This window comes from Acipenser ruthenus, chromosome 10 (genome assembly GCF_902713425.1).
Source record: "Acipenser ruthenus chromosome 10, fAciRut3.2 maternal haplotype, whole genome shotgun sequence".
Lineage (NCBI taxonomy): Eukaryota > Metazoa > Chordata > Actinopteri > Acipenseriformes > Acipenseridae > Acipenser > Acipenser ruthenus.
This window is the reverse complement of record NC_081198.1, coordinates 33,109,924-33,124,083: the sequence shown is the minus strand read 5'-3', so window position 1 is coordinate 33,124,083 and position 14,160 is coordinate 33,109,924. Positions and strand designations below refer to the sequence as shown.

The following is a 14,160-nucleotide window of genomic DNA, read 5'->3' as shown; positions in this document are numbered from 1 at the left end:
CAATGCCCCCTGTGCTATCTTTTCATTAGATGCGGAGAAAGCTTTTGACTGCTTGGATTGGAATTATTTATGGTCTGTCTTAGATTGCATGGGTCTGGACGTACAGTTTATTAATATGGTCAAAATGTTATATGCCAACCCCTCAGCGATGGTGCTCACAGGCAGTAGATGCTCCTCCCAGTTTATCATCTCTAGGGGCACCTGCCAGGGCTACCCGCTCTCCCCTCTACTATTTGCCCTGTCACTCAAACCACACGCCCAAGTGGTCCGCCAGTCTCCTACTTTTACTATCAATGTCAAGAACACGCAACATTACATCTCCCTGTATGCTGATGATAGTTTATTATTAGTTAAAAATGTTTGCCAATCGCTCCCATATCTACTAGATATTTTTGATGAATTCAGCCTATTATCGGGATACAAAATCAACTGGTCTAAATCTGCCCTAATGCCCTTGAATGGTGTAATGAGGGACATTGTTTTACCCACAAATATACCAGTCGTTAAGCATTTTACATATCTTGGTGTAGAAATTTACCCTTCTTTATATTTCACCACAACTAATAAATAACTTTAATAAGATTTTTAAACAGGTAGAGGCCGACTTAAACAAATTGGTGCAACTCCCGAACTTGCTCCAAGCCCGCATCTCCATAACAAAAATGAATGTAATCCCTCGAATCGGCTTCTTCAGTTTGATGCTCCCACTTTCCCCCCTACTGGTTACTGGGATTAGTTACACTCTTTGATATCTAAATTTACATGGAGGGGAAACTGGTCTCATATCAAACTCTCTGCATTACATCGTGAGAAAACTGCAGGAGGATTGTCGTTGATCATTTTTGGTCATTTATCCTGCCACCCGCCTCAGTCTGGTTTGATCCTAATATTCCTGTTTCATGGTGACAGAAGAAAATTTATTATTTCCACATAGACTCCAAGATTTAGTCTATTCTGGCATTCCCCTCAAACAATGTAAATTACGCTTCAGCCCCATAATCTCTCACCTAATTACTGTATGGCGCCTAGAGGAAAAACTTCAAACAAAATGGCATACCCACTCACCTATATTTCATAACTTTAACCTCTTATCAGTTGGCCGTCCCTTTTCTTTTCCGCAATGGAGGGACAAGGGGATTTATAGTCTTGGTGCTATTTTTGAAGATAACTGTCTTCGCACATTGCAAGATTTATAATTGCAATATAATTTACCAGGCACTTCTTTCTTTTTCTATCTTCATCTCCGCTCTGCAATGCGTGCATATGGGGTACCCTGGGAGACAGAACTGCCATCTCATGCAGTACGTGATATGCTGCACACAGGGGGTAAAACGAGGGGTCTGTTCTCCATACTTTATACCCACCTATTAAAGGCCTCATATAACCTCTGGCGCTTGACAATATCTGGAATAGGGACATATTTCCTGCAAACAAGGAAATATGTTGGGATACTGTCTGGACTAACCTGAGTTGTGCCTAAAAGAATCCTAACCATCAACTAATCCATTTTAATTTCATTCATAGAACATATTGAACCCCTCATAGATGCTACCAAATGAAGCTCACCCCTACCCCTGTATGTGCACTCTGTCCCCAGGGAGCCATGGGCACTGTCTTGCATATGTTTTGGGAGTGTCCGGACGTAGCGGCATTCTGGGAATGGGTATCTTTGTCTAATATTCTTGAAAAATATATTCCTCGCTCTCTTACGGTTCTATTACTGAATGACGACTCTTCTTTTGACCTATCTTTGCAGCAGAAAAGGATTTGGTTAGCTGGCCTCACAGCCACTAAAAAGATGAAGGCTCTTCGCTGGCAGCCTCAGCAATCCCTTTCATGGCACCACTGGACCCTCTCTTTTCTTGAGATCATTTATTTGGAACTTTCTATCGACAGGGTTCATGGAGCCAGGGAGAGGACTATGCAGGCCTGGAAAGCGGCTGCAGATTCCATCAGATCTGTAATTAATCTGTACCCAGCTACTATTGACTGAACTAGGTCCCTGAGGCCTTTATGTGGTGATTTCGGAGGGAGGTTGCCACCCGGGGGGATGGGGTGGAGTGGGGGGATAAAAATGGAAAAATGGGGGGAATTTCTTGTTGCATTGTTCTATCGTTGTTTGTTCCCCAAATAAAAGATTTGATAAAAAAAAAAAAAAACAGGAAAAATGTCAGTCATGACGAATTCTCTGGAAACACACAACCTTGAGACTTCTGTTGCATGCTTGAGAATTGGTATTCTGTAAGCAGTGTTCTTTTTCAACTAAGGTTAGAATTTAGATTTTTTTTTTCTTAGATTCTTTTTTCCTGGCTTTAGAACTAATGTGCTTTTTTAACCACAGATTTGTCTTCTGAAAATAATCCTCAAACCAGATTAGCAACTTGCTGCCCCTTCTGAAATTCACATTTACTCAACTTGCAGTTGCAGAGGGGGTAGGAATTTGATCTTGTGGCTTCAAATACATTTCCAATGCATGGCTGGATTTCAGGTACAGAGAAACCATTTGGATGGGATAGTCATCATGGCAATAGATTACTATAGAATTAGATAAGAAAGGCATGCCACTACCACAGGTTTAAATGGTAGCAAATCCCATCAATAAGAACGGCTGTATAAGAAGAAAGAAACAACAGCAAACACAATCCTTTCCTTTTTCTTCATTCAGATACATTTATTAGCCAGGAGACACCATTACCAATTCATTATAAAGGAATACAAACTGTAATATCCAAAGACCAATTTGCAACTGGTTCTTGGGATAAACAATAAATACTAATACAAAATATACATAATACTGTGTTAAAACATGACAGAAAATGGTTTAAAAAATACCATTGGGGTACCATTACATTGAAATACCAGGGTATTACTGTGAAGAAATCAAAGTGGGACACAGCTTTAGCCTTCAATGACAACACAATGGATTTGCTATCAGTATTGTACAGTCCTGATACAGTAGCACACTGGTACTGCTATGTTAGCACAGTACTGCAATGGCTTACCAGTGTGTGTTGCTTCCTGCTATTGTGATACCATGACTATGACAATGTTTCCACTTACCAATGGCTGTAGTAGCTATAATGCCCCTTGAAAGAGACACAATGCATTGCCATTGCAATGTATCTCTTAGTCATTAACGATTTAGTAAGTGCATGAAAAGTAAAAGTGTGTGTGAGTTAAAAGAAAGATTAATGTAATGAGTGTAAGAAAATAACAGTAATATATCTGTATGATTATATAAGTGTTGAGAGTTTGAGAGATTTTTTTTCTCGTTTTGGAATCTGTCTTGCATTCACACCAATCCAACAGCAGCATTGCTCAGCAGATGCAGACCTTGAGTTAGTTTCTCAGAATTCAGCTGCTAATTCAAAGTTTAAACATTCTTTTCCCTACATTGTGCTTGATATATACACATAACTTGGTTATTTAAGTCTTTAACCACATTTCTAGCTCTAGTTTAAACACATAAACTGAAAATATAGACCTGTCCAGTTTTAATGGACAACTTGTAATGGGAATTAACATCCATGGACCTATTTGTTAACAATAAATATTGTTAAAAAAACAGCTGTTGCTGTTATTTGAAAAGATGGCATCATAATCTGATATCATATAACATCATGTTACAGGTAGTAAAATATGCATTTGTATATACAGATGTTGAGAGGTCAGAATATGTAAGCAATAATATAACAGGGTGTTCAAATATGGTCCAATATCTGCACACCTAGAGATGTTGTTCTACACAAGGCAAAGCCAAGTGCTGTTAAACAGCCGAGGCCTTCTTTACAGCCAGGAACTCAAGAGCAGATGTAAGCAAGCTACCAGCCACTGGAGGACAAAGGCCAGTCCTGCGAATGTCCGCTTGAGCTCACCAGGCTCCTGGCAAGTAGGGTCTGCTGTAGTGCGAAGAGGAGAAACATTATCTAATGATTCAACATTTTGCCTTTCTAAGCTTGATGCAGTGCTCCCTCTGGAAAACTTAGCAAAGACCAGCAACTCTGCACAGCCAGGGCGCTCCCATGACTATATAACACCCTACACATTACTCAATTGGGCTATTACCAGGAGAGTCACTCAGGGACCACTTTTCATTTGGTATCTTTAATGGCTTTGAGAATCTAGCCCTACGAATCCAATGCAAATACAACATTAGCAATATATTACGGTGCATCACTACCAACCAGCTGGTCACGTTTATGAAATTTTACCTTATCTGTTATTTGAAGCTCACCTTTAAAAATCTCCTGCAGTTTCAACATTCCTTTTAAAAATTGGAAGAATTCTATGAATTTTCAGGAGTGGGGGTAGATTAACCTTTTAAAGGTCATTTATATCTGAGGTAGAGTTTTTCCAGGTGACTATAAATAAAGCATACGTTATTATGTATACAAATACAGTAAAAAGCAGCTATTAACATTGTGGGTCTTTGTGTGACAATCATTTCGAAATGTTATAGGCACAAATATGCATTCTTCTTGCTGATATGATGTATATGGGCATGGGATATATTACAATGCAGTGTTTAAAACTGCAGTACTCCACAATCAAGTACAATTCTACACAAAAATATGATTTTCTGGGGGGAATGTTCACTAAAATCTTTTTACAGTATACCTTTTCCCAAGTTGCCGTTTCATTGTTCATTGAGAAAGGCTCCAGGAACATCTATGGCTTCAAGAGTATTTACACAGAAACTAAACACATCTAGAGCCTTCTATGCATAATTGTAACAAACGTACAGGATGCTTCCGGACTGTTGCTCTTCAAGACCCACCGTCATTCACCTGTTAAAAAGACTCCTATGCTAACCCAGTAAGAAGCCACCTTACCACGTCAGCTATAATACTGTTGTTTCAGTCCTAAACTACCTCAACATTAGTAAAATCCTTTGCATCATTTCCCATTCTGCAGCGGTCCCAAAATTTTCTTAAACCTTTTCTAATGGGCTTTGTGTATTGCCGGTTCCCAACCCCTAAGACCACTGGTATTATAGCCATGCTTCCTATCCCAGTGCAGGAGAGAATGATGTGCGTTTGGGGTTCTGTGCTGTATTCCCCCTTGCCCTGCCACAGAGCAAGGATTGAGACATTCACGTAGACAATGTAAGGTACCCAACAGACCATGAAAGTCAAAGACACAACAGCCACACACTTAGCATAGCGCATGTTCATCCTGTGCTCCTTGTCCGAGGGCACATCGCCTTGCACAGACCTGTGGAGCTTGCAGATGTCCTTCATCTGTGACCTTGTGATCCACAGCACCCTGACGGTCATAAAGATGATGGCCAATATGGCCGGGATCAGTAAGCCGTAGACCTCAAGGTAGATGAATTCACGAGGGAAGACATCCTTGTAGGAGCAATCTTCACAACTCTGGTTTTGAGATCTTTTGTTCCACCCAAAAGCAGGCAAGGAGGCATAAAGGAGGGGCGGGATCCAGACGGTCAGTAAAGCCAAAGGGACGTAGCGGTGAACCCAGAAGTTACTATACTGCAGAGGATGGACAATGCAGAAGTAACGCTCGTAATGCACCATGACCAAGTTGAAGAGGAAGGACAAGAAGAGGAAGTTGGGGACAATGTGCAGGATGAGGCAATTGCTGAATTTCATGTACCGTTCCAGGCTCATGCTGGGAATGAAAGGTAGAGCCAGTCCCGTACATAGGTCGGCAAACAGCAAGCTGAGGAAGAAGTAATTGGGGGTGTTGTGTAGCTTCCGGTTGTAAATGATGCCTATGATGATGAGAAGGTTGGCAAGGATTATGACTGTGGAGAGGGGAGAGGTGAGCTTGATGATAAGGTTAATTTCTGGGCTTGAGAACTGGTTGCTGTGATTGGACTGGTTGCATGCCATGATTTAGTAGAATCTCGGCTTCTGGAAAAGCCTTTCCTGCAGGGTTTTGCTTTTTTCCTGTCTCTTATCCAATTAGTGAATCATCAAGTCAACTTTTTAAAATGTGAAACTCCTGTTAGAGGGGGAAAGAACAAATTAAAAGGGATACTTTGCCACACTTTATATGATTACAATTAATTGCCTAATAAAAGAGTGTTTAGGAATTGTCATTGGAGTGAGAAAAAACACTGTGTGGCCCCTATGTCAAAGACAAGGAACATTGCTACGCCTTGTATTACATTTGATCAGATAACTAAACCTATGACATAAATTATATTGTACCCTAATACACAATTTTTTTTTGTTGTTGTTTTTTTTTATAATTGTATTTACAAACAGCATTAAAAAAATCAAACACACCTTAACATAAGTTGTTAATTGGATTTGCTCAATCTTTTATGTAGGAACATGTGAGAGCTACAAAGTGATTGCAATACATCTAAGATTTACAGGCATTATTTTGTTAGCTCTTTGTACTTTCAGAATACAAGAAAATGTGTTGGCACAATTGTGGTGTTAATTAAATGTGACAACAAAATGGATAAATAATTTAAACAATCCCCAACTACTAAACACATCTTCAAACACATCTTGGGGCAGCAGTGTGGAGTAGTGGTTAGGGCTCTGGACTCTTGACTGGAGGGTCGTGGGTTCAATTCCCTGGTTGGGGACACTGTTGCTGTACCCTTGAGCAAGGTACTTTACCTAGATTGCTCCAGTAAAAACCCAACTGTATAAATGGGTAATTGTATGTAAAAATAATGTGTAAAAATAATGTAATTGTATGTAAAAATAATGTGATATCTTGTAACAATTGTAAGTCGCCCTGGATAAGGGCGTCTGCTAAGAAATAAATAATAATAATAATTACACTGAAAAAGTTGTTTATTTTAGTATTTCTTGAGCTAGTGCAGATACCCTTAAGATTATTTTATCTGTAATAATTCAACCACAGAGACCTGGTTGGACTACATGTAGAATTGTTATCACCACAGCATTGTAGAGAGCTACAGAGTATAGAACAGGTATGAATCCTGCTTAATATTGAACATTATCTTAGAGTAGATATCATTCTCATTGCTTTCCTCGATTTACCTCTTCCTTATCTCTTTATGTAGTCTCTGTATTAAAATGTAACGTTAAAATAAAATAAAGGAAACCCCGCAACTCGCATATCAAAAAAAATGTTTTATTGGTTAACAAACATTAGTTGTTTAAATACAGGCCCATTTAAATAATTTTAGGTCGGGCCAATGCTCATAAAAACTAAATGGTCAATTTCACAAAAATTGTCAATTCTGTTTATCTGTTTTCTACCAATATAACCCATTTCTACTAATACAACAGTTGTTTAAATAAAGGCCAATACAAATGTTTTTAGTTTAGATTAAACCTGCATTTTATAAAAAGCTTAAATTCTGTGTAGGAAAGCCTTAGTTCATAGACTAAATCCAAACATGCTGCTGTCTAAAAATGCTGACAGATTTAACACCTTTACTTATCCTTTTTCATGTATTGATTTATTTAAATTACCAATCAACAGTTCTAAAATTAGGACACACAGTTTTTAAAATTGTAGCACAAGAATATAATTGTTCATTCTTTACAAGTTTCATGAACTACAGCAATATGTGGCATATTTAATGTTGAAATGTCAACTGTTGGGAACATTTTTGGACTATGCATAAAGTTATTGACAATTCTTTTGTACTAGCTAGGATTTGATGCATTGTGGAAAGACAGCAGGTGCAGTTCAGTGGTAAAGTAACTGCATTGTAAAATCCATCTCTCTATGTACATATCATTTTAAGTTTTAACACAGTGCTTTTGAATCACATACTGTACATTTAGTTAGTCCTCCAGCACCTCAATGAAAACCGTATTTTCTGATTTCAAAACTAGTCCACTACACACATGATACATTTATTATTGTGATAAAGCTTATGGTCTTATGTTCTTAAGCCAGCATTAAATACTAAAATGAGTAAAACACTGTCTGAAAGTTCTGCTTATCTGCATATCTGCAACACCACAGAGGAAATGCAGTGCCTTTTTAAAAAACACCAGAGAAATACTGAGCATATACCGTGCACCCTGAATAACTTACTGCTACTGCTGGTATCTGGGACTACCTTATGAAGCAGAACAGTACTGTAGCTAGTCCAAGATTAGTGCTAATGGGGGTCTGTGAAACCAGTCTTTAGTGGGACTCTATAAGAACTGATGATTTCAATTGTAATATATGTCCTTTCTGTACTTTCAGCTTCATTGTATTCAGTCACCATTTATTTCTCTTAACAAACTACAGTGTATATTTACTAAGATAAAGCAACCACAGACTGTAACTATGACTGATAAAGATAAAACCAGCATTGTTTTCTGAGTGTCCCTAGGAAACACACACACACACACACACACACACACACACACACACACACACACACACACACACACACACACACACACACACACACACACACACACACACACACGCACACACAGTTACATCAATGATAGAAACAGTACACACATTAACCTGAAACAAATCTACTGTGAGAAATAACAAGCCAGCCAGGGAATAGTGGCTTCATGGACATCATCATTAAAAATGTGTTTTGAGGTGGGCTGGGTGGTACATCATGCTAATTCACTTGTTTCTCAGGCTTGAACCTCTGTTCAGTCAGGAAACTCACACGATAGATTATTTATTAAAACAGACTTTTACATTACATTCTTGCCTTTCAAAGTACCCCTGCCCATAAATTTGCTCGCAGATGATACAAAATAGGCTGTAAGACTATGGGTAAATGTAGGGTTACCTTATGACTCCATGTACACTTGAACAGATTGGGACAGTTCAAGCTTTTCAGCTCACATCTCAATGCATTCTGGTACATGTTACCTGTCTCAGGTACCTTTCACAGCAGGACTACAACTGTGTTGAAAAGCCTGAACTGTGTACATGTGTACATGGAGACATATGGTAACCCTAGGTAAAGGCTAACATTTAGGGATTGTGTTCTTAATGGTCATTTTTGTCAGTCTGAGGTACGTGTGGATTAAAAAGTAAATGTCCTCAAGGAGTCCTTGAGATTGAGACTGGAATCAAGGAACCCATCTGTATTTTAAGCTTAAAATGTCAATTTAATTGTTTTTTTTACATGTTCTTTACTATTTTATGATGTTTGCAATCATCCTGAGTGGTTCTGTTAATCTAATATTGAATTTCCTCCAAGTACCATTCAGAGCACACCATAAAATAATAAAATGTAAAGAAGCCATTCAAATGATAAAACTACTTGAAGCAATTTATCAATAAAAAAAGGTGAAAAAATTGTGCTCTAGATATGAGTTAAAATAAACTGGCAGGTTTGTTATATGGGAGGTTAAAACTCAGCTCCCAAACTGCTGAAAAAAAAACAGCCTCATTCTGGGTGTAGCTGAGTTCATGTCCCGCCCATGAACTCTACACTAACCTCTAATGCACTTGTGAAAAATAAAGTGAATTTACTTTTTTTTTTTTTTTTTTTACTAAGATTGGACAGACAGTACTGGGTTGTCTCTCCTTTGATGAAACAAAATATTATGTCATATGGCTCTGTGAAGAGGTTAAGCTGGCATTTGCAGCCATAAAAGGAAACAATCATTTAGAGCAGTCTGTATTTTAGTCCAAGGAATTTTCTTTCAGACATGCATATGGCAAACTGTTGTAACATGTAAACATGGCAATGCTCAATTAATAGTATAATCTGGTAAAATCTGGCACTAGCTGGCACATCTGAAGATTACATCAACAGCACGTAAAAACAATATAGGGACAAGACAGGTATACAGACAAGTACAGTACCGTACATTATCTAGGAGTTTAATAGAAAGTAGTGTCACGTTATTTTAATTCATTACATTTCCCCTCATATTTGATGGTGTTTGCTGTCATAGTGAGTGGTTCCGGGTTCTCCAATAATTTTTCTCTAAATCTCTTTTGGAATGAGGAAAGCCCGGTTAAGGCAGATTTGGAAAAAACGATAATAACTTAATATTAGATTCATAAATATTGAGGGTACTATTTACAGAATGTAGATTCCAGCCTAAAGTAAGATCATCCTGCTTTTCCAATCCATTAATCAAGGCAGGATATACAAGGCTACAACTACCTGCTGCTCTTCAATAATGCAGATGCTTATTAAGGAGCTGTTCTGAGAAGCCAGAAGTTAATCTTCCTTGATTATTATACATATATTTTTTGCTTTTGTTTATTACAAATTTATTTCAATGGTCGTCTGATTTCCTGCCTTTTTGTGTACCCTTTTATTACAGTATCTCATGTCTTATTTATATAAATCCTGGTGGGGAAAGACCAGTGTACTATTCACATTGACTTGGTTATACAGTAGATGTTTTATGTGGTCAAGTTTCTTCACATAAAACTGCATGTGAAAATAAGAATGAGAGATGTAGTGTGGGAAACTAAATTTGGACTCTTCATTTTATTTAGGGCTAACATTAATTAAGTACGCTGCAAGCTGCTTATTGAAACCACAAATAAGAACTGAAAACCAATAAAGGCTCAACTAAAAAGCCAATGTGTTTACATTCCAAGGCAGTTCAAACTTGTGTCGCTTTTTGTAGTTTGTCAGGCTGAATTTTCCACTGTGTAACTGCTAACTTCTTTAGCTGTAACCATGATATGGTTCAGGGGCAGAAGCAAGGACTCCTCCCCCTTCCGATCTTCACTCACCTTGCCCCAGATTATTTCGGTTTGCCCCATTTCTACCGCTGCAAGTGCATCTCCATCTGGGGGGCAGGCGAAGCTCAGCACCCTGTCATGGAGGCATTGTAGCGATGGGCCTAACCTCTTTTAGGATGGCTCTTACAGAGGGGGAACCTTGAACTTTTCATTAACCTCGGGATACATTCATGAACTTCCTAAACAAGGTAGGCCATTATTCTAGAGCCAAGGCTACATACAGTTAACTACTGTACTGTAAATTTGTAATACCGTTAAACCAGTATTGCATGGGTGCATTTGTTAACTTTACAGGAATGTAACCCTAAAACAGCTCATTAAAAACAAATTGTACTGAAAAATAAATAAAACTTGACATATATATGATCATACACAATATTGGTGTACTGGCCTGCTCTTGTTCTTTCAAGTGCCCAATTTTTTTACTCCTTTTGCTCTCCCCAAATTTAGAATGCCCATGTTGCCTCACTGCAGCAATCCTCACAGCTCTTACCCCATGACCAGATCAATCGCCTCTTTACACCCAGAAGCTTGATGACAGAGGCCATCCCGACAGATATCCACTGAGCCACTGGTGGTGACATCAGTGCCTTCAATGTACAATGGAGTGCCTGCAGGCTGTTGGATGAATAGCTTTATGCATTTTACGCAGAGGCATGTTTTAAAGCTACCCTCCATGCCCATCATGAAACCAAGGGAGTTAAGTAGAATGACGCGTGCAAGAGCTGTTTATTTCGACAGAACATAAAATCTAAATTTGAAAACTCTGTACTGCAACAAAAAAAAAACTGTAAGGGGAAACACTAAAAGTAATGAGTTTGAAGGTCACTTTTAAAAGCTTTAAAGAGTGTGCTATTAAACTGAAGATAAGAACATAACATAACCATCTTAACTAATGCATTCTTCGCCAGGCCTGGAGCATTGAGGATTGAGGCGCGCTCGCTCACAGTTGTGATGCAAGACTGTACCCAGAGCCATTTTCTCACAATTCACAAGCACCTAACGAACAAGTATTTCAGGAGCATACAACCGCCATTACGGCTGTAAACTAGAGCTGTCAGTGGATGACCAATATATATATATATATATGAACAATATGTACAGAACAGTATACCATAAAAATGGTAAACATGGTAAGTGGTATTTAAGACCTATGTAATTGTGAAGTTTGACAAACAAGTGAACTGATGTACAGAAAAACACACGTCTATGTATCCCCACAGTCTGATATCTGATACTCCCATTAATGTATACAGTTAATACCACGTTTCATGTTAATTTAATTAGTAGTTTTCCAGATAGCCATATCATATATCTGCAGAATCTATACTCACAAAAATGTAATAATGTTAGTATCAAGTTTCATCACAATTTATTATGCATTTTTCCAGATGTATGCAAAAATGTAAACGTGACAAGTTTCAGAGAAATGAAGATCTTGTATCTTGTTTAATACTGTTCTCATTGTTGTAATTCACTTAGAAAATGTGGCATATAAATATAGTCAAAGTGATGAATTTAGAAATACTAATAAAACTTAATAGAGTAACCTTTCAACTAGAAGTCTTTCTTATTGTCTTCAATGTAAGGTCCATGAAGTTTAACAACACTATTAAGGAATACTAGAGAATACAATGGTATTATTAGGTATATAAAAAGTATGAAAGCACTCTTACCTTGCTTATAGTCACTAGAACTTCAGGCCTCTGTGTTCAGACATTCTTAGCATTTCCCCAAACTTGTATTATTCATCTATTGCCTATGTATATTATCAATTCTATCTTCTTCAATTCAGCATTCTTTATACAGTCTGTGTAACATCGTCGATCTGTTTCATTTTCTGTTAGTTTCTAACCTCAGAAGAACTCAGCTGTAAAGTAGAGCCGTTAAGTCATTGTTAAAAAGCTGATGAGTTCCTCTCTCTCAAATCTGATGACTGTCTGAGAGTCAAAGGGGGAATCAGCTCTATTTCATACCACAGGTTCCAGTCCAGAGGGTAGATGCTGCTGAAGCTATTTAAAGAGACAGAGCTGAATAGCATCTCACAAACATATTACATTTCAAATATAATTCACTGGCGTCTGTTTACCACACTGTTAGTCTGTCAATGTGTATATTATTGACCATCCACTGCATTTATTTCGTCCTTTATCATATTATTTTACTATCATTCTAGCTCCAGATACATGCTAAAAATGTTAACACTGATTTTTGTGTCAAAAGCTGTAAATCTGCTTGCAATAGAAGGCAAAAAAATGTTTGTTTAGTATATTGTTCCACAATTATATCAGATTTTACAGCTACATATAATTCCTTGGTTATGTGTACTACATTAAACCATAGATTAGCCTTTGGTGCTACTACTTCACCGGGCTGTGTTGACAGTCAAGTTAGTTTACATTCCCCCACAGGAAGTGAATTAACTTCCTCTTCCCCTTGAAACTGACTTGCAACAGCAGTATGAGTTTATACATGTCACCTCAGTTATATCTCAGAATGCAAAACAGACATTCAGATATTGATAAAAAATAAAAATAAGTAAATAACAGAGACTTAACAAATGGGATAGTATCTATCCGTACACACAAATATGTAGGTTGTACCCAAAACTTTACCTAAACACATATACATACAGTAATACTGTAACCACAATGGTTGGTCTCCTTATTCTGTTGCAGGTTAAGTGTGTGTGTCCAGTCCACTGGGAAGGTTATTTCTTCCATGATGCTATATAAGACACTCCCAGTGGGGGAAGCTCTCTCTCCCCACAGTTTCATGGATTTCTTTATGTTTTTGTTACAATCCATTGCCTGCAGTCTATATGTATACTAGACTATTGAGACATAGTGATCTACAGATATTGTTCACGAATGAATGTTCCAGTTAGTGTTTAATGTTGTATAAATTAGAGAGGCATCAGAAATTAATGTGGAATCATATACATTTTGATGGCCTAAGGGGGTTCAGCCAAGTTCTTGGGCATTTTTGAAGTGCAGTAGGCTTTTCGTAAAACGAATCGGGGGTAGCACTGAATAGTTGACTAGTTGAAAACTAATTTCATATAAACTATTTAATTCAAGACATCAGTGCACCATCTTGAAAAAAATGTCAATTGCTTAAACATTGCATTCAGGGTAGCACAGGTTTGCATCAAAGTCGGATGTGATCTGGCAGGCTAGGAAGCAAAATCGTCAGGGACTGTTCCTCCTTACCATGCCAGAGCAGACCCTACAGACCAGGTGCCTGGTGATCAGAGGATGCCCACTGACCTTCAGTTCTCTTGAGCAGTTTTGGAAAATTGAAGTATTGAGGGAACACTGGACATACTCAATTAAATGATTAAATGATTAAATATAAAAAAGACTAGGAAGCATATTAGTGGTACACTGTGCTCTGGAGTCCATAGGTGAAGGACTGTGCACTGTCAAAACCTGTGCAACACTAATATAATTCCCCATCTCATTTCAGACTTGAGGAGCCCTTTCAGAAGCAATTTTTAGAATAGTTAGTCAACATGGC

The 14,160-nt window shown here is 38.0% G+C and overlaps 1 protein-coding gene across 1 annotated transcript; it reads right to left on the bottom strand.

The window, feature by feature from the left end:
- Positions 1-4,791: 4,791 nt before the first annotated feature.
- Positions 4,792-5,933, bottom strand: LOC117407115 (G-protein coupled bile acid receptor 1-like). Its single transcript, XM_034011767.3, has one exon. It carries the CDS (start codon positions 5,853-5,855, stop codon positions 4,863-4,865), a length of 993 nt encoding a protein of 330 aa, XP_033867658.2. The 5' UTR covers positions 5,856-5,933; the 3' UTR covers positions 4,792-4,862.
- Between the last annotated feature and the right edge of the window lie 8,227 nt (positions 5,934-14,160).

Coding starts and splice junctions, on each gene's coding strand:
- LOC117407115 (XM_034011767.3), bottom strand. CDS start 5,855: ATGGCATGCAACCAGTCCAATCACAGCAACCAGTTCTCAAGCCCAGAA.